Source organism: Vidua chalybeata, chromosome 18 (genome assembly GCF_026979565.1).
Source record: "Vidua chalybeata isolate OUT-0048 chromosome 18, bVidCha1 merged haplotype, whole genome shotgun sequence".
NCBI lineage: Eukaryota > Metazoa > Chordata > Aves > Passeriformes > Viduidae > Vidua > Vidua chalybeata.
This window is the reverse complement of record NC_071547.1, coordinates 12,863,299-12,883,560: the sequence shown is the minus strand read 5'-3', so window position 1 is coordinate 12,883,560 and position 20,262 is coordinate 12,863,299. Positions and strand designations below refer to the sequence as shown.

At 47.0% G+C, this 20,262-nt stretch overlaps 1 protein-coding gene across 5 annotated transcripts in view; it reads right to left on the bottom strand.

The window, feature by feature from the left end:
• The window catches only part of MTMR3 (myotubularin related protein 3), a 74,500-nt gene that overhangs the window by 7,004 nt on the left and 47,234 nt on the right, over window positions 1-20,262 (bottom strand). For all 5 annotated transcript variants that reach the window (XM_053959569.1, XM_053959567.1, XM_053959566.1 and 2 more), the window contains 10 exons: window positions 18,283-18,379; window positions 17,375-17,488; window positions 11,407-11,612; window positions 11,079-11,210; window positions 9,081-9,192; window positions 8,344-8,539; window positions 6,642-6,827; window positions 5,101-5,271; window positions 2,771-2,916; window positions 720-2,115 (listed from right to left, as the gene is read on the bottom strand). In XM_053959569.1, coding sequence (XP_053815544.1) covers window positions 720-2,115; window positions 2,771-2,916; window positions 5,101-5,271; window positions 6,642-6,827; window positions 8,344-8,539; window positions 9,081-9,192; window positions 11,079-11,210; window positions 11,407-11,612; window positions 17,375-17,488; window positions 18,283-18,379 — 2,756 coding nt within the window. The remainder of the gene's footprint in view (window positions 1-719; window positions 2,116-2,770; window positions 2,917-5,100; window positions 5,272-6,641; window positions 6,828-8,343; window positions 8,540-9,080; window positions 9,193-11,078; window positions 11,211-11,406; window positions 11,613-17,374; window positions 17,489-18,282; window positions 18,380-20,262) is intronic.

Sequence of the window (20,262 nt, the reverse complement as noted above, 5' to 3'; positions counted from 1 at the left end):
GATGGGTGTTGCGACAGCCCCAGGAATTACAGGCAAGTGCTCAAACCCACAACTCTCTACAAAAGTCTCTACTTTTACAACATTAAACACTTCCAAATAAAACTGCAAATGGTTTAAAAGCTTTCCTAAAATCCTTAATTTGTTGAGAGAAAAACCGTTGTTGAAATACAGCTGCCACAAAAGCTCAGGCAATTTATTCCAGTTAATTTAGATTTCTAGAAATTTATTCCAGACATTGAGCCTGAGTGCCTGAAAGGGAGGTGTGACCCTGATGGGTTTGAGCTCACAGAGCTTGCCAGTGCTGGGACCTGCAGAGAACCAAGGGATCATCCTATGCTGCTGTGCCAAAAGTGGCACAGGAAAATATTTTTGCCCTATGTGAAGACAGCAGAAAACCAGAGGTTTGGTTGGTTTTATTGAGGTTTGGTAAACCAAGGGTTTGGTTGGTTTTACCGAGGCCAGGGAAGGTGTTCAGGTATGGCCAGGGGTGTGTGAGCTGCTGTGCAACACCCATCTGGAAATAAACCTTTCTGCTCAATCTGAAGTTTGGTGGCAGTATCAGTCATCAGCATCTGCCACTATCAGGTACTTGGGCAGTGTTTGCCCTCTTCAGGATGACCTGGAGAGGTCTGTAAGAGCCCAAAAGTCAGGCCCTGAGCTGCGAGCCAGGAGGTGAGGGCTCGCTGAGCTCTGTGCTCGGCCCAGTGACGCTCACTCACCACTTCGTCTCCGTAGTCGCCGTTGAGCCGCAGGGAGCTGTTGAGAAGCTGGCTCTCCAGGCGGCTCTTCAGCTCCTGCACCTGCTTCTTGAGGGTCTCCACCTCCTGCTGATGGCCCGTCTCGATCTGGCGCAGGCGCTGCTGGATGACATCGCTGTAGACGGGCATCCCGTCATCATCCAGGTGGCTGCGGGCCGGCTGGTCCGGGCTGCTGGCCGGCTGCTTCCCGAGCTGGCTGAGCATCCATTTCTGGTGCAAGTTCCTCAGGTGGAGCTGAGCAGAGCTGCAGCTGGCCGTGGACACCTGCCGGCTCAGCGAGGCCTTGATCCGCCCGTCCTCGCCGTTGATGCAGTGTCCGTTGGTGGCGGGGAATTTCGGGGCCGTGAATCCCGTGGGTTTCTCCACCAGTTTGTTCTCCAGCTCCAGCTCCCCATTATACACCAGCTCATCTTTGCGGTCTGCTAGAGGCAAGGCACAAGGGGAAGGCATCGGGAGGTGGGTGGTGCTGCTACCAGAAGTCCTATGCACTCTTGATCCCAGTTTTTGGAGCTCTATCATGCACTCCCCCTCTGGCCTGTTCTCCAGAGTTCGGGACAGCTCGCCAGTGCTGTTGTCGAAGGGGTGAGGTCTGTGGCATGGAGCCCTGGGCGTGAGCTCAGGCTTTGCTTCGGTCTCTGTTAAGGTTTCCGTGGAGCTCTCGATGTTGGATGTCCTTTCCTCCAGCAGGGCTGTCAGAGGGAAGGCAAAGCTGGCCTGGGCCGTGCCGTACAGGCTCTCCGCTTCTCCTTCGCCTTTCCCAAGACCTTCCTCCTCCGTGTTGTTTGGAGCGTCTCTGTTTCCGGAGCCCTCGGAAGGAACAGCCTGCAGTCCTCTCCCATGAGGTGCCTTCTGGAGAGCGCTGCTGGGGTCGCTGTGCTCGTCCTGCTGTCCTTTGAGCTCTGCAGCACCATGTGAGGCTGGGTGTGGGTTGGCTGTGGGATTGTTTGTTATGGTACCTGTATCCACCTCGGCCTTCTCCTCGCACAGATTGTCAGCTCTCTTCTCCTTATCCAGGCCAACCTCATCCCCTTTCCCTGCTGCCTCCAGGCCACCCCTCAAGTGCTCCTCCAGCCCAACATCATCTTTAGTGGCCTCCTGCAGAATGTTCTCCATTTGTCCCTCTGCCACCCCGGCTGCCACAGAGAGCTCTGCCCCCATGGGGGCCCTGCCCTGCCTGCCCAGCCCGTCCCCCTCGAAGGGGTCGTCCCCAGGGGGGCCCAGGCTGCTGAGCTCCAGGGAGCGGCGGTGCTCCTGCCACTTCTCGTTGATGCTGGGGTCGCTGCTCCGGCGGTTGGTTGTAGGCACGCTGCTGTCACAGGCTGTCGTCAGATTGTCGAAGGATCTTGTCTTTGGTAGCCTGCAAAGGGACAAACAATCCCACTCCCAAGTCAGAGGATTTTTTTGTAACATTGAGCTACTGTGGTTCAAAACCAGCCCCCCAGTTAGGACAGTAACAATCTGCCAGCCAATGGACTTGTGGGAAGTATTATCCAGGAGCACATTCCGACCATCTGTAGTGCAGAGCTGCTTCCGTACTTTGTTTGCCATGAGGAAAATATGTTAAACCAGACTTCAAACATTCCCAGATTAATCCCTTGACCAGCAAGCCCCACTGCTTACAGCCTGGTCACACCTCCTAATAAACATGTGCTCAGAGTCACTGTACAACAAGCAAAGAAATGGTTATGCAACATTGGAAAAGGACACAAATTCAAGATAACAAATTAAAGCTTATATCCCGTGAGGACAGAAGGAAATTCTCTATGGCTATGTGACACCCAGAGTTTAACTCTATTTGCCCAGCTTCTCTCTGCCATGGTGTCAGCCCTGAAATGTGACAGCTTCCAAACCCACCCCATGGACAGGCTGTGCTTGGGCAGCTCAGTCCCACAGTTCCACCAATACACCCGGGAGAAATCCTGCCCTCCCACCCAAACATTCTCCATTCATATCCCCCAATATTCTCTGTTGATCTTACTTTACAGGATGGGATTTCTGGGCTCTAGGCTCACCTGCCCAGAGGCTGCTCTTCGGGGCTAGAGCCTGGCACAGGGTACGGGGCACAGGTGTCATCGGCGGGCGTGGAGGGGGAGGAGCAGGGCAGGTAAACAGCGCTCCAGAGCATCAAGTTCCGCACATGGCACACGGGATACAGCACCTGGCAGGGGAGCACAAGGGAAGGGTCAGCTTCTGCCTCCCAGCAGGAGAAGTTCAGATCTGAGGGGGGCAGTTCACCAGGCAGGTCTCAGCTGGGACATGTCCAGCCCATGCCAAGGGCTGGTGACAGCTTTTCATCAGCAACACTTGGGGCAAGAATGACTTTTTCTGTCAGAGGCAGAAAGATGCCAGCCTTCAGCTCCTGCTGAATGAACTCCTGCAATGAGCTCTCTGTCAATCTACACCTTCACAACTCATGGAATTCAGTGGCTCCTTCTGAGTGCTGAGGTTCCCTTGTGTGTTGTGTTGCACTGTGCCAGAGGGAGCTGAACTCATTCCATGGCCCCCAATCCACCACAGCTGAGCCTGGCTCCAGAGGAGGCACTCATGGGTACATACTCAGTACATGCAGAAGTTCTTTGAAGAGGCAGCTTCCTCTTAAAAGGGATTCCTTGATTGTGGAATATGCTTTCTGCTTCCCTTTAAAAACACCTGGGCTCATTTTAGCAGTTCCACACTTTTCCAAGCAACTTTCCCATGGAAAAGTAGGCAATGGCAGAGGAACAGCTGGCTCCATCAGACAGGCACTGCCCAGGCTCCCCAGGGAATGTGCACAGCTCCAGAGCTCCAGGAGCATTTGGACAATGCTTTCAAGGACAGGGTGGGATTTTGGGATGCCCTGTGCAGGGCCACGAGTTGCATTGGATGATCCTGGTGGGTTCCTTCCTAAATGAGGATATTCTGTGATTCTCTGAACACTCTGCTTCCCTGGCACTGAGCAGGAGAAGGGCCGTGGGGTGGCTCCTGCTCTTAAACAATTCTGGCTCTATAAGAGATGCAGTTGCACCACAGGCACCTTTTAAAGGCCGAAGCAAAACCACAAGAAAATGAACCCAAAACAGGAAATTATCCGAACTCCTATGTGCAGGAGTGTCCTGTGAGTATTTCCTGAGAACAGGGGCCAAGTGGAATAGAGCACAGAAGGGCAGCCCAAGGACAGACCTGTTCACACAGTCACTGTGAGAGCACTCTCTATGCTCCTCCTGGCATTTCCATGGATATCTAGAAGCATCCACAGCTTTAAGATCCCCACAGGCTGTGTCTGCTCTGCCTCACAAATTCTCCCCAGGAGTGTCAGGTGGGAAGGCTCCAAGGGCTCATTGCAGTGACAGCCCAGAGCCAGGACACACTCGGCCAAGGAGAGCTCAGGAAGTAGAAAATTCATCTTTTTACAACCACTGTGGGCAAAAAACTCCTTCCTGCTAAGCCAGAGTTTAGTTTTGCTGTAAGAAACAACTGAAAGCCACATCCATCATATGCAAAGCCACTGCACAGTCCTTACAGTTCAGTTTATGATATCTGATACTTCCAGAAATAAAAAGTGTTTAAATATTTATGCAAGTCCTTGAAGTCCTAACCATGATGTCATCTGGTGTTTGCTCTCTTGCCCATGAACTGCACCCCTGAATCCCTCACATGACCTTGTACCAAACACACAACTGAGCCTCTTCCCAGAACCTTCAGTGAGCTTCTACACAGAGGAGCCAAAATAAAAACCTGAAGGTATCAAGAGAAACAAAGATACACTAAATAATCTGAGCCACTTTTTCTGTTCAGATTTAAAACGAATTTAGACACAGTGTCTAGGTTTGCAGGCAATTTTGTGTCACTCCTCTGACACAGCTCAGTTCTCCAGAGAGGTCTATTTATCAAATACTGAAATGCTTTCTGTTACAAACAATAAAATAGTAACAGAAAGCACTTTCCAGCACAGAGAAATTTCTGAGGTGGCATTTGACATTCCCCAAATATCAGCAGAATTAACCCAAGACTTCAAACATCAGCCTGAGCTGGGTGTTCCAAGGTGAATGTCAGGGTGAGCTGAGCTGGTCTGGAATCACCTCTCTGTCCATGGTGACAGTTCAGAGAACCACACTAGGGTTTAGGGAGGAAGGGATCTTAAAGCTCATGCAGTACCACCCCTGCAGTGGCCAGGAACACCTTCCATTATCCTGGGTTGCTCCCTGCACACCTGCAGGGATGGGGCAGCCACCACCTCAGCTGTGGTGGAACCCCAGGTCACCGGGTCCCACCGCTGGGCTGTTTCTCAGGGGACCCCCATTTGCAGGACGCTGTTTGGGGCAGCCTCCAGGGCTCTCCCACAGGAGGGGGCTGGGGTACATACAGATTCCGACTGGGAGGAGTAGAGCAGGTTTTTGAAGGCTTTGTTTGCTGCCCGCAGCAAAGACCAGACGGAGCAGGTCCGTTCCTGAGTGTGTTTCTCTCCTCTCTCTTTCGCATTGTTGCACAGGAATGTTCCAAAGAGGCAGGAGTAGGTGTGCTGCACCAACTTCACCTGCACAGAGCCACACACACACTGTGTCAGCTGGCACAAGGGGTCAGCCTCAGCTCCCTTCCCTTCCCAGAGCAAACCCCACCCCAGGGCTGCCACACCAACCCACAGCATTTCTCACATACTTCCCTACAAACCAATTGCAAAGGAATGCAACGGGAGTGGAATCTTTTAAAATCATAACTGAAGAAATTCAGGAAAAAACATAACATAGAAAGACAAAATACTTGTTGCTAATCAAGTCATGTTGACACAAACTTATTGCCCTGCAGGTCAGGCAAAGCAGAATCATGATTCCTCTGCTACAAAACATTCATGCAGCACAGAAATGCTGATCATGAATCACTCCATGCTGGGCCCAGCCTAACAAATGCCATCTTAACTTCAGGCATATCAATGACTTCCTTGGGATTATTCAGATGTTTAAATGAAGACAAGTGGTTCAATACTGTAATAAATTAGGAGTTCACTCTACAAAGGCCAGCACACCATGGGTATGTTCTCTCCCAGTCCGGGGATATTAGCAGTGTGCTGTTAAGCCATTTACGACCTGTTGTATCTCATTTCACAACTGAGCCACTCAGGGACTGTACATGGGCTCAGTTACATGGCTGAGCTGGCAAGTGGTAATTCCAGTCAGCCACAATCACAGGAATGTGCCTTAAATCTCTTAGTGGATCAGACACTTCATAAAAACTTCTATTCTTCAGACTACTGGTCCTGCAGCCCATGACTGGCACGTCCAGAGATGTGAGAACTGACTTGGACCATCCTGGGTGAATTCCTAATAGGAATGCTGTCTGCTTCCAAAGATGGTAAGCACAGCTCCTGTGTCCTACACATTTTCAGTGAAGAAACCAAAAAAAAAAGAATGGAGCAGGTTGTTGTTAGAGGAGGAGTATTCAAGTCAAAACAAGATCCAAGCAGGGGGGAGTTTGCATCGGCAGTAAGAAGGTTTTTTTCCCAGGCTGTGTGGATGTTTTACACCGCTTAGGTGAGACTATTCAATCAATATAATTTATTTCTTTAAAGTCTAAAGGAAGTCCTTGAGGCTCCTGCTTTTAAGAGTGAACAGACCCTGTGGGTTTAACCAAGTGCTTTTGTCCCCTGAATCTGGGCAGCTTTTCTGTTCCCTTTATCATGTGAGAGCATATATAGAATATATTCATATATATATAAAATAATGGAATGGTTTGCGTGGGAAGGAACCTTAAAGCCCATCCAGTTCCACCCCCTGCCATGGGCAGGGTTACCTTCCACTATCCCAAGTTGTTCCAACCTGGCCTCGGACACAGAAAGGTGGGGAAATCTGCCCCCAGGCTCTCCAGCAGTGTTTAGCAGCAGTGTATTACCCCAGCAGTCTCCCAACTCACAAGGAATGCTTCGTTAAACTCGAAGGAGCAGGGGAACTGCCTCTGGAGCTGATGGACACAGTCCAGCCACTGCAGAAACACCGGGCAGCGCTCATTGAGGTCGTCCGAATTCTCCCCATGGCCACAGCGATCTGCAAACTTGTGGCCAAAATCCAGCCACTCAGTCTCCACTAGCACCTGGAAACCCTGCAGGGAGGAGAGGAGAGATGAAGAATTCCTGTTTTTCTTTGATTCAGTTCTCTGAGATGGTCTGAGACTTGTGGGAATCACTGTGTCCTCTCTCCTATTTCCCTTCAGCACTGGGCTCATTACTTCTCTTTACTGCTTTCCCTAATGCCTCTGTGCTCTGAAATGGAATTAGGACAGATAAGGATTCCCAAACTACATGAACAGGAAAGGGAATAAGGCAGGTTAAGTCCTCAGTGACTGCCAGGGAAGATCCTGATATGAGCCCTATGTCATCCAGGCAGTGAAAAGTAGGAACTCTATCCTGCCAAAGCTTCTGGATCATGGTATCCAGTATTTGGACGAGTTATATAAAAACTTTTCTCGAAAATGATGGTCAGATCCACTTGTCAGGAAAGAAAACCATCCATCCACAACAGGACATCCAAGCTCAGGGAGAGCAGGTGCTTGTCTGTGCATACAGCAGTCACGAGGTTGATTAAAGGTTCACTTGAGTGATTTTTCATGAAAAGGGCAAAGAACATTCCCAAACAGTGCCTGGGTGAGCAGCTGAATGTCACACCTTGTCTCAAAGGACCTGAAATCCATCATAGGGCTGGTTTTTGTTCTTAGTGGAAAGAAAAATTGTAGAGAATGTTTATTGAGTCAAAATAATGGCTGTGATTAGAGCCATAATAATAGCTGACAGCTGAAAAGCTTTAAATCTGACAGCACTGAAAACTCATTTTCCTCAATGTTTCTGATCCTGGTACAGACAGCTACAGTTTATGGTTTGCTCTGGGTGACAGGGAAGGCCCAGAGCATGCACAGCACAACTCTGCTCCCCAAGCAGGAAGGACAGCACCCTTTGGAGGACCGGGAGCAGATCCTGTGCCCAGACCAGAGCAGCACGTTTTGCCTGGTGGATGCCAGCTTCTAGAATCCATGTGGAAAAGGATCCAGGAAGTTTTCACACTTCCATCCAAAAGGCAGTTCCAGCTCCTAGTGTGTGTGAGGCTTTAAGCAGCAGCACACAGCAGTGTTCAGACACAGAGTTCTGTTCTGGACAACAACAGCATCTTGTCTGTGGGCTGGCAGATGGGAGCCAGCCAGCACATGTCCCCCAGTGCTGAAAAGTGGTGGAACAGGGGAAAATCAAGAGAAATAGAACTGACAGAGGGCAATGGAAATGCGAAACTGGAAAACCTTGCAGCTGGGAAATGCAGCAAAGAGGAAGGCTCTCTGTCAGTGCTTGGCTGAGAACCTGCAGGGATGCAGCAGAAGCTGCAACTGCAGCACTTTGTACTCCATATTCCTAAACTAAATATGGGGAAGCACAGACCATGACTGTGCAGTTGCAGCAGAGGGAATGTGAACTACTCCTGAGTAACACATGTACATACACCTGGGAGTAACTGCAGACTACGGGTGACAAACTACTGCCAGCTTTCAATGCCTTTGCCAGGGGAGAAAGCTGAAATAACTCACAGCCAGACTGCCTCCAGAGACCCCAGTGACTCCCAGCTGCTTTACCCACCTCCGTGGTCCTGTAGTAGGGGTCCAGCAGGAGCTTGGCCAGGGCCACGATCTGGGGTGTGCGGTCCCAGCCGTCGGAGCAGTGAACCAGCACGGGCCGCTGGTCCCGGTCCACGGCGTGCACCACGAGCAGCGCGGATTTCAGGAGCACTGACAGGTGCTGCAGCCACTTGGTGCTCTCCAGAGCTGACAGCCAACTAGAGGGAAACCAGGCAAGACAGTTTTTGCTCTTTTAAAATGCTTTCAGGTTTGGATGTCTGAGTGTCATGGCAAAGCTCCCATTTTAATAAGCTGTGAGTGCCAGTCTGTAGCATTTTTCACTTATGTCTTGTTAACACTTTCCCAGAGGTGGAAGCAGCAAAGCCACCTAGCCAACCCAAGGAACTGCCAGAATCTGGGATGAGCTGAAGGTTTGCATCTACTTTGAAACCATGGAAGGCTTAGCAGCAAATTCCAAACAGGGGAATAGCAGATCAGCCTGAGTGTGAGTGCTCAGAAGCCCACCAGAAGAAACAACATTCTGGTATCAATATTCAAGGTTACACTCTAATTTCAGAACTAATTTGCTATGTTCACTTCAATCAGAATAAACCAGTGACTTCCATGAAAATGGAAAAACACAGCTTAGCGCTATTACCAGGGGAAAATCCACTGAATTTCAATTTAAAAATCATCAGCAGAAGAATGTGGCTGCAGAAACATGGAACCAAAGGCCCAAACTCCCAAACTTCCACTTACTTTCCTGGATCTGGCATTTGTGTGCAGAGCAGACGCAGTGACTGGAAGCTCTTGCGGATGGAGTGGATGTTTGCCATCCCCATGAACACCACTTCACAGTTGGGGTAATATTCTGCAGGGAAAGAACAAGACAGAGGGAAGAAAATAACAACTACCCTTCTAAAAGAGGAATTTTTTTTCATAAAAACAAACCCCTGTTGCTGTGGACAGATGAAATAATCTGTTTACAAAGATTCTGTAAGTCCTTGGAGCTCACTGGGTATTCCAGACATGACAGCCCAGCAAAACAGGAAGCATTTAGCAAAGTCCTGCTGTATTTATTTCAAATGTTTCACTTCAGGTTACAAAAAGCAGAGTGCAAACCTCTGGGAATTCCTGCGCTCCAGGTTCCAGAATGTTGTAAAAAGACTGAGAAACATCAAAAGATGTGAAACATAAATAATATTTAATTGGCAATTTATGGATTTAAGTTAGACAGATTTCAGATCCCTTTTCCTAAGCACTCAAAAAGGCTGAAAGGTTACTTCAGCCACTGCTTTCCTCTGAGGGGAATTGTATGAGGAAGCATCACACATGTGAGAAATACTGGGAGCTCAGGAAAACAAGATACATGGAATTACTTTGGATGTGCTCAAGCAACACTGGAGGCCTGGACAGACAGGGCCAGTGCTCAGGGCACCTAAAGAGAGCCAGAAAATACCAGTTCAGTAGTTTTCCCAAGATTTAGTCTTCCCTCTGCTGTGATGCTTCAGTCTGCACATAATCACACAGTAACTAAAATGACCATTTCTACAGGAGAAAAATAACCAGGATTCAGAATCTGGGATTCTGAGTGCTTGCACAAGAAAATTCAGGAGTTTGTGATATTTTGTATCATTTGATTTCCCAACTCTTTATCAGCCCAACAAATGCTGGGCCAAACCCAATGAGGGACTGCAACTCCAGGAACAGCCTCAGACAGTATCAGACAACTTCAGAGTTTTTTTGTATTTTTACTGAATTATATCTAAAGTACAGCATAGATGAGCTATTTTTATACAGAGAATGAAGCAGACCTGGCAATACCCACAGAAAATTTAGCAGCAAAAAGCAAAACAGGTTTTATTGAAGGTGACAAGCTATTTGAAAACCTTCTCCACAGAATTAAAAAAACAATATACAGGAAGAAAATCAAACTTCCTGTATACTCCTCTTTTCTGTTTTGAAATTTTACTCTCTGATTATAATAATAATTCTGAAGAATTATTTAGTGGTTTTGAGGTGTTAAATGGAAACCTATCATTTTTTTAAACTGGTGGCTACAAATCAAAATGCAGCTATTGCAGCAAAGACCAAAATAAAAGGTCAAAAGAGCTTTTGTTATCTTATCTCCAGTTTTTCTGTCTGGGATTTTTTTCCAGCCTCTCCACCCATGGAATTTTAATAGGCTGCATTAATACCCAACAGTGACCATAAATAATATCTTGTTTATAAAACCACCAATTCACAAGTGCCAAAGAACACAGAATGTGGTGTTGCAACTGCATTACACATGCAAGGTGAGGCAGGATTGCAGTTACTATGATACAAATACTGAAAAATACTTCAGCTTTAGGGAAATTGCTGAGAAGTTGTATGTTGTGCAACCATTCTAGAATATTCTTCTCTTCTGCAGCCAGTGGGTTTTACACGTTCAGGGGTTTTAGACATGAGCACACTGGACAGACACCTTTGTCTCTCTCTCTAGTTTATACATCTGACTCAGCAAGGGAAAGCTCTTCGCAGATTCCACAGGGTTCAGCATTCACTGAGCACTGTAGCCAGCTGGGTTAATGGCCTGAGAACAGACTAATTAACAGCTCAACCTGCCCTCGGAAGGGCTGGGTGGGGGCTGCCATGATCCAGAATGTTCAGACAGATGAGCAGTGTACAGACAGTGCTGAAGGGTGTCAGGGTAATCACACTGGAGCAAATCCCTTTGACTGATTGCCTGGAAAGCTGAGGAGGAATGCTGCTCACCTGGGCACTCACAGCCACCCCCCTTGGCTCTGTTGGCCACGGCTGCTGCGTAAGATCGCGCGTCCAGGATCAAAAGCTTCTGAGGCTGGATTGCCAAACTCTCTGCTCCTGAGGCATTGGAGATGGAGGAGTCTGGGGAGGAGGAAACGTGTGAGGAGCTCAGAGGATCCTTCTGACATTAGTTACAGCACGATTCCCTCAGTCGCACAATGCTCGTGCACTGGAGAATGCGGACTAAACACGACAGGTTTCCTCTGTTACAGCACCAGAGATTAAACTTTTACATAAAGCTCTGCCCTCGACAGAAAAACAACGGTGACAGCCTTACCAAATTCCACATCAGAGAGGTCCCCTCCGTTGGACAAATCTCTGGAACAATTCCCATTCATTAACTTGTTACTGTTGGACCTGGAGTCTGAGGCACAGGCTTTGGCTACGGACTGGACCAGGTGCTCATCGTCGGCGTTCCTCCAGCCCCACCAGCTAACCTCGGGCTGGCCACAGCGGGAGATCACTGCCCCATTGCTCTGGTGCCTGAAAGCAGAGGGCATACACAGTCAACAATCAGGATGAAGACCACAGAGGGCACAAAAATTTCAGTGAAGTGCTCCAGTAGCTTCATTCCCACCGGGGCCATCATTCAGCAGTTATCCCCAACCTGGGATTCAGCTTCCCTACAGAATGAAGGCTATGACCACAGTCACTGACAGATGAAAGTCACAGCAAGGTTAGGAAGAGAAAACAAAGCATCTTCTTGCCCAATATTTTGGCCTGTTGGCCAGTGAAAGCTGGGAAAGCTGCTTTTTGGAACAGCAGGTGAGGCATGACAGAGGAATTCAACATGTATGGGGGACAACCGAGAACACCCTAAGCTGGACACGGCTCTCGTCTCCTGGAAGGTGACATTCAAAAAAAATTCTTTAGTTTCACACGTCTGAAGAGTTAGTAGTTATTTCCTTAAATCTGACCTGGCTTCTTGTACTACGCAAAAAGAACAGATCTGGAATAATTAAAACTTATTGAACCATTGCAAACTTGCTCTGAAAAAGGTATGAAGACTCTCCCCTATAATCTATTATAAAAAGAGGACTGAAATGTATTATCACAGTAATTCAATTCACTGCTTTTGCACTGACACATCCCCCTGCTGCCACCAGCTCTGTGACTCTCCAGTCACTGAAATATTTGCACCTGGCAGGAACAAACTTCTCCCTGACCTTGCCCAGCAGCACCTGAATTCAGGGAGCTCAGCCCAGCTGGAGTGAGCAGAGAGCTGCGGGTGGAGTGGCCAGAGCAGCGCACACAACTTCTGGGGCACCTCAAAATGTTTAATCCCTGCCTCGTGTCCCAGCTGAAATATCTCAGCACTCATCCACATGGCTCTTCTCTGTTTAATTCAAAGGATCATAGAATAGTTTGGGTTGTGAAGAGTCCTAATGCTCATCCTGTTCCACCCCCTGCCATGGGCAGGGACACCTTCCACTGTCCCAGGCTGCTCCCAGCCCTGCCCAACCTCGCCTTGGGCACTGCCAAAGATCCAGGGGCAGCCACAGCTGCTCTGGGCACCCTGTGCCAGGGCCTGCCCACCCTCACAGGGAACAATTCCTTCCCAATATCCCATCCATCCCTGCCCTCTGGCACTGGGAAGCCATTCCCTGTGTCCTGTCCCTCCATCCCTTGTCCCCAGACCCTCTCCAGCTCTCCTGGAGCCCCTTTAGGCCCTGCAAGGAGCTCTGAGCTCTCCCTGGAGCCTTCTCCTCTCCAGGTGAGCACCCCCAGCTCTCCCAGGCTGGCTCCAGAGCAGAGGGGCTCCAGCCCTTGGAGCATCTCTGTGGCCTCCTCTGGACGGGCTCCAGCAGCTCCAGGTCCTTCCTGTGCTGGCCCCAGGGCTGGGGCAGCTCTGCAGGTGGGGTCTCACCTGAGCAGGGCAGGAGGGCAGAATTCCCCCTTCCCCTACTGCCCAAGCAGTTGGATCAGCCCAGGACACAGGTGCATTTCTGGGAATAACAGCTTTTCAAGCAGAGGTGCCTTTGGGCAATGCTTCCCTCACCCAGGAGTCCCCCCTAAACCCTGGATTTCCAAAGCGTGCACCTGCCAATTACAATTCCTGTATGTTATGATGCAGGAAAAGATTCTAGAGCCTTTACTGCCCACCACAGCTTCAGGGCAACCAGGAGCTGTTCACTTCCCTCTAACCAGGGAACCCAGATTGCTGAGGGTCAGCTCAAATCTTAACAGCCCTGAACAGGATGCCAGCCCACCCAAAGCAACCAGTGTTGACTTTTTGGCTCTGAGTACTCTGATGGATGTTCTGGAGGTGTGACAGGCTGGTTTGTGCTGTGCTGTCAGAGCTGTCACCCCCGGGTGCTGCGCGGCACCTCCTCCGCAGAGTCCCCGCGGGCACCGCGTGGGCGCCGCCGCCTCCTGCTCCTCATCCAACAGCAACACAGGGACAGGCTCCGTGGTGCACAGCCTCCAAGCGATCAAACAGGCTGGAATATGGGTTTGAAGTATTTTTCATAGCTCTTTTATAATTGTTTCACATAAAATCCCTTCAGCGAGAGGAAGCACTGACACGCTGCGTTAAGCGAGGCAAAGGAAAAGCGATGCGAAGCCACAGCTCTTACACCAGGTGCCAGCCGACTGCAGGCACAGGGAAATGGATTTCTGCTGAAATTTAATGGCCTTCCACAAACAGCTCTACCCATAGCAAATTAGTTCAGGAAAAAATACGTGCCAATCACTGAAAGGCCACCTAGTTCCCCGCTACGCTTGCACAAATAAAAGAAAATAAAACATCATTATATGTGTAAGAAATCTATTTTGAACAGAGCAGCTCATTTATTTTTCCATATGTTCTCCCAGATTTCATTACTACCTGCTGCAGAATAATTTTCATAGGTTCATAAAGAGTTATATTTTCATCTCCAGGTCCTTGCCTTGCATTATAAAAATAATGAACAATCATTAGGCCGGGAGATGAGCTCGTTGGTGGCTGTGCAGCCCCACCAGTGCCCTGCACAAATCTGCCATGTTCAGAGGTACCAGAAATCAGCACACAATTCTAGTTAGGGGCACGCTGGAGGGCTGAGGAATTCCACTCATTCCAGCTGGACTGGCCACAGGGATAAGGAGCAGCCAGCATGATGTTGAGATCCCCAGGGATAGAGCTGGGATAAGAGGGCATCACTCAGAGCTCAGGAACAAAACAAAACTATTCAAGAAACTTAAAGCAAAACTTCCATGGAAAACTCCCTAGAGACAAAAAACCTGCAGCCCCTGCAGAAATCAAGAGTAAATCAGCATTAGGGAACTCTAAAGCCCTTTACAAGCTGTTGTGCAGGACACATGCACATCTCTGCACAGGCTTCATCCTCCCCGTGTTCAAACCACGGAGTACAACAATAAATCCCCCAAGTCCTTGTAACCACAGAGCAGTGAGGAGCAAGGAAGGGTGAACTGGTCCCTGTGCTGCATTTCTGAACCATCAGCACCATAATGGAAGTCCCTTTGTTGCAGTTCAGGGATGCAACTCATGGCAAGAACAGAATTTCCATGTGCCACAGGATCCCTGGGCACCCTCAGCAGTGCAAAGCTAAAGGACACTTCCACACAGAGAACTTTCAGGGAGGCTCTCATGATGCTGTTTCTACAAGGTAGGAGGAAGCTCTTGCTACTGTCTTCCCAAAAAATCCTAAGAGCATTCTCCATAACATTGATTTTCTGGGGCCAGATTTATCTACTTAAATTATTGTTCCCAAACAGGTTGAGGCTGTGGCTGCCCCTGGATCCCTGCAAGTGTCCAAGGCCAGGCTGGATGGGGTTTGGAGCAATTTGGGGTAGTAGAAGGTGGAATCAGAGGATGGAATCAGATGAGCTTTAAACTCCCTTCCAACCCAGTCTGTGTTTCTGTGACTCTATAAAATATGTGAATAGGCTTAAAAATTGGAAACAGAAAGAAAAACTGCAGGGTCTGGTGTGAGATTTCTTTAGAAATCTGATCACAGAATGGGAGTAATGCTCCTGATAGTCCAATCCCCACTGAGCATTCCTGGAGCTTGTCTCCAAATCAGCCTGCTGGGCTTGTCAGCCTGGACCGCTTCACAGGGACAATGAATTTCCTGTTGCCAGTGTGTGTTTCTGGTCTCTGTCCCAGTGATCTGTATCTGAGAAAAGTGATTTATTTTTTAAAAATCCAGATTACTTCTTTTTGCCGTGAAGTAAAGCAAAACGAGGTTTAGTAATGTGATCAATACTGAAACTAAAATCATTAAGTCCCAAAATAATTTCAGTGGATAAAAAATGTTGAGTAAGCTCTTGCCCCTTACTCCACCAAAGCAAGAACAAAACCCCTGTTTTTATGTATATATGTATATGTGTGTATATATATATATGTGTGTGCATATATATATAACTATATATGGAATTCCAATCATAAGATCATGGAATGATCTGGATGGGAAAGGACCTTAAAACTCATCCTGTTCTACCCCCCGCCATGGGCAGGGACACCTTCCCCTAGACCAGGATGCTCCAAGCCCAGTCAAACCAAGAAATCCTCCTCCCCTCACTGCTCTATTAGAGCCCAGAGTGATGAACTGGATGTCTTGAAAATTCTATTACTAAATGTCAAGATAAGGAAAAAAAAAAAAGAAATCAAAAAAGAGAAACACTTTTCTCTCACTGATTTGAAGCTCAGCAATGAATCCCCATGTGTGGTTTACCACCCAGAGCCTCAGCAGAACTGATGAAAATTGAACATGGGGACAGAACAATTTCAGTCTCTGTGGTCTTTTGACTTTTCAATTGCTCTTCTGTAAATCCCTGGAATGCAAGGTGTTCCCAGGAATGAGAATGAAGTGCTTTCCTTCTGTGCAGTGATGACAGGAGGGGGAATGCTGCCCTGGGAAAGTGTGTTTGCAGGTGAGGTGTCCCCTAATCATGTGACAACTGTAGAAAAGGCCCAAAAGCTGAACCCAAACCCACACATAAATCATATTATTCTCCTTTATACATATATATATATATATACACACATTTAGTACTGTAATAATAAAATACCCAGGTTTTTAAAAGTCAGCATATGCTGGAAAGCATTTTCCCTTTCTCAGAGCTGAGCAGAGGAGGGAACAACTCTTTCACCATTCCAAAAGAGACCACACTAAACCCCTTTGTTGGTTGGGAGGAAAAGGAGGAAAGACAGGAGGATTTAAAGATAATGGTTTGCTGCCATGAGTCAATTTGTTCTGCCTTCACTGAACAAGAACCCTTAAGCTTAGTAAACAAGAGTTTTGTGGCCTACAGCTCTCCTGTCCTTGGCTCATCTGATGCAAGCTCCAAGGACCTGCCAGCTTTCCTGCTCCCCATGTTCACCAGAAATGGGTGCCAAGGCTTAGGGAATATCAGGATTCATTATCTTTTCAATCCCTTTGTCATCTGATGTTTTAAAGAGATTTTAAAGATTTATGGGAGGATAACCACTCCAGGGAAGGGGCCATTATATTAAGTGACAGCTTTATAGGACCATGGAATGGTTTGGGTGGGAACAGACCTTAAAGCTCATTCCATTCCATCCCCTGCCACAGGCAGGAACACCTTTCACTAGATAAGGTTGCTCCAAGCCCTGTCCATCCTGGCCTTGGACACTTCCAGGGATGGGGCAGCCACCAAATATCCACAAAATTGAAAATATTTGAAAAAACAGATGCTGAAATGTATTTCTTACTAAAGAAGCTGCCAAAACCCAGTCTCTCAGACAAGCAGTTTTATTATGAAGAATTGCTGGAATCAGTCTAAGGAAGGGTCTGTGTAATTAAAGCTATCTAAAATATGGAGATAGAGCTAAACTGTACATTAATTTTTAATCTGAGTTTTAGATCTCTTTCAAGTAATTTTGGTGTTTGTCCTTGTTTATCCTGCAGTCTGAGAATCAGCCAAATGAGTCAGGGAAAAGCCAAAGGAGTACCCAGCCAGGGAGGCCATTTATCAGTTCTCCTCTGATGTCTTCATCTTCCATTTTTTCATTTTCATATTAAGAAAAGTTAAAAATCAATCTTAACTGGGGTGACTGCCCCAGGAATGATTTGCAGGAGATGCAAATGCTGAGTGCTCCTCCAGTGTGTGTTTGGAATTCTAAATACAACCCATTATTCCCACTCGGAGCACACGTGGAGCGTCTGCCTTACCCAGAGCAACCTGAGCACCTCCCAGAATTCCCAGTTATGACTTACTCCAGCTTTTCCTTGCCAGGACTGCCTGTTTCCAGCCTGGGGAAGGCTGCTGCAGCTGCTCCTCACCTGTACACAACGGCAGGGATGCGCTTCCAGGAGCGGAAGCTGGCCACGCTCTCCAGCTCCTTGTCCGTGATCCAGGCGGGAACGATGATCTCCTGGGGGTAACTGCCACACAGCCTGGGAAAGGGAGCAAAGTCAGGGCTATGGAGCAGCTCCAGACTTCCAAGAGTGCACAAGGCAGCACTGGAGGAACCTGACAGCCCTTTTGCTAATTCCTGCTTCCCTGGATGTTATGCTTCTCCAGCATTAAATATGGTGGGATGGCTTTTTCTCCTTCCCTCGACTTGCAGAAGCCAAAGCAGAGATTCCTCGTGCAGGGACACCAACCCCCAGCTGGGAGTCATTATCCTGCACAGGCAGAGCACTCCAACTGCTCCATCACAAAGTGTTCCAGCTGGGTTTGCTCTGAGCTGGAGCAGGGATCAGCCAGAACACCCTGTCCCCCCAGCTGGGGATCACAGAGCACCCTCCTCTGCTCCGGAGCCTAAAGAGGGCTTTTGTCTGCACTCTGAGTACCTCAGAAAGTGTTTTCTCTTACTTATTCATCTACAAATTTAACTCTTCCAAACCTGTTTGCATTTTTTTCAAATACATGTCTTTGAATTAAGTTAGAGAATAGAAAACAGTAAAAAATGTCTTAAAAAGTTCAAACTCCACTCTTTGCTCACTTAAGATGTCCCTTAGAATGCTTGTTCTCTAATAAGCCACATCAAAATCTGGTATTTTCAAGCCTAAAAATCTGTAGCAGCTAATAAAATATTAAATAATTTAAAGCATTTTTTTTTCTATAAACCAACAAAAAATCATAATTCTGATTGTCCTTTATTGGGAACTGTAAAGTTGAAAAACGTTTCAGTAATTGAGTGTTCTAAGATGCAGTTTGGCTGTGGAGGAGCAGCTCCAGCACTCACTTGTACTTCTCATTGATGTTGGAAATCCTCCAGGCATTGTTCATATCAAACCCCATCCGCTCCACTTCGTTCTTAAACCTGGAAGTTACATGTTCTCCTGGGGACCAAGAGCACAGGGGGAAATAAGGAATTAGGATTCCTACTTTGCAGAACAGAGAAAAGCAGCACATCCTTCAGTCCAAACCCACCAGCTGCATTTCACAGCCTCATTCTGACATTTGCACTGACATCTCTCCCTGGCCAGCTCTCCAGAAATGCCAGAGTCCAACAAGGAGTTTTACTCTGAAACTACCAACTTCTGAAAATTCATATTAAAAAACAGTGCAGCAGACCAGAACCAAGGACATCAGCAAAGGAACTGAGATCCATCAGCAATCCAAGTGGGATGGTTGGAAGTTCAGAACAATTTTCTATAAATGAGAAGAATGTGAGGCTCTGGTGAAAAAGGGTAAGACCTGGAATGTGCCCTGGAACAGGCAATCTGTTGAATATGCATTTCCAGCCCCAGGTTTCCTGTATGGCTGGAGGCAAGTTATCCTGCATCTCAGTTTTCCACCATAAATTGGACATTATTCTTCCATGAGTCATGTGGAGATAGAGAGGTAAACCACATAAATTATTGTTTGACACAAATATCAGTCACAAGAGCCTCACAAACTCCTGGATTAACACATTAAAGGAAGTGGAATGAACCCCATTTATTTCCTAGACACTTTTGTTTTAAAGTCTCAAAATACAATTGAAAAATATACAATGGCAATAGAATAAGAAGATTGAAAGTCTGGAAAATGAGACAAAATTTCCAGGTTTCCAGGGCTAAGAAAAGTGCTAAATTTAATGAGCATGTGAGCAGCACTAGATAAGTGATTCTGAAAGTCCATCCATTGCTTGTCTCTTTAAATTACTGTAGCAGTAAATCCTGAGACAGAGTAGCACTCAAGGGGGGAAAAATTCTGCTGAAAAATTAATGCTTTAAGTATTACATCTTTCCATTAAATATTTTAAAAATCCCTTAAAGTCTTTCAATCCCCCAGATATCTGTAGATACACATTTAATTTCAAGATGTCAATGCACGTCTGAAATGATTTTTAATGCCATGTTACAGAACAATTAGAAATAAATATAAATAGGTAAATTAAGAATATAGACAGCAGTCTAATTACAGGACTTAATTAACTACAGTGTTATAAAGATCCTTTGTCAAGAGCTGAGGTGGAATTGGACAACACATTCCAGCCAGGCAACAACTTCTGCCAGATTTGTCCTTAGCAAAGACTTTTTAAATTTAAAAATCCCACAAGTTCTTTTACTGGAGCACCACAAGGATGGGCTTCCTTATCAGCTGCTCTTTAAAACTTGTGCTACATCCTTAAGGATTTTTTTGGATAGCAAATGAGAGTACTGGAAATATCCCAAATCAATGCTGCTCAGTCTGGTGGGTTTTAAGAGAAACATATAAAGCTACATGAAAATCATATATTCTGTTTGATTTTTCCCTCTTAATTTTTAGTTGCTGTGCAGTCACAGGTTTTTCTCTTGGAAACAAAACCCTAACCTTAATATTTTGTCCATTTCTCCTGAATTGCTGGTATTTTAAGAGGTACTTTGAGCCAACATTTATAATGTTTAGAAGCATCCTAATCCACTTTCAAAATCCCAGGGAAAGCAAGCTAAGTATTTTGTGGGCTTGTGCTTCCTATTAAAGCTGACTCTGTCAGCCACAGCCTGAATCTCTACTATAGACACTGCTAACATATTTTTCCCAGAAAATGTGTTCTGTTGACACTTGGATGGATTTTGAAGCATTTTTGTACTTTTGTCTGTATCTACCAAATAATGGGCTCCTTGGACATAAAAGAGAAATGACAATGTCTTGGGATTGACTTCTTCAACCACATTCACATTGATTTATTTCAGCTATAATTCAGCTCTTTGAAGGAGAACATCTACCCTCAGCCACAGGCAGCTACAGGGAGATA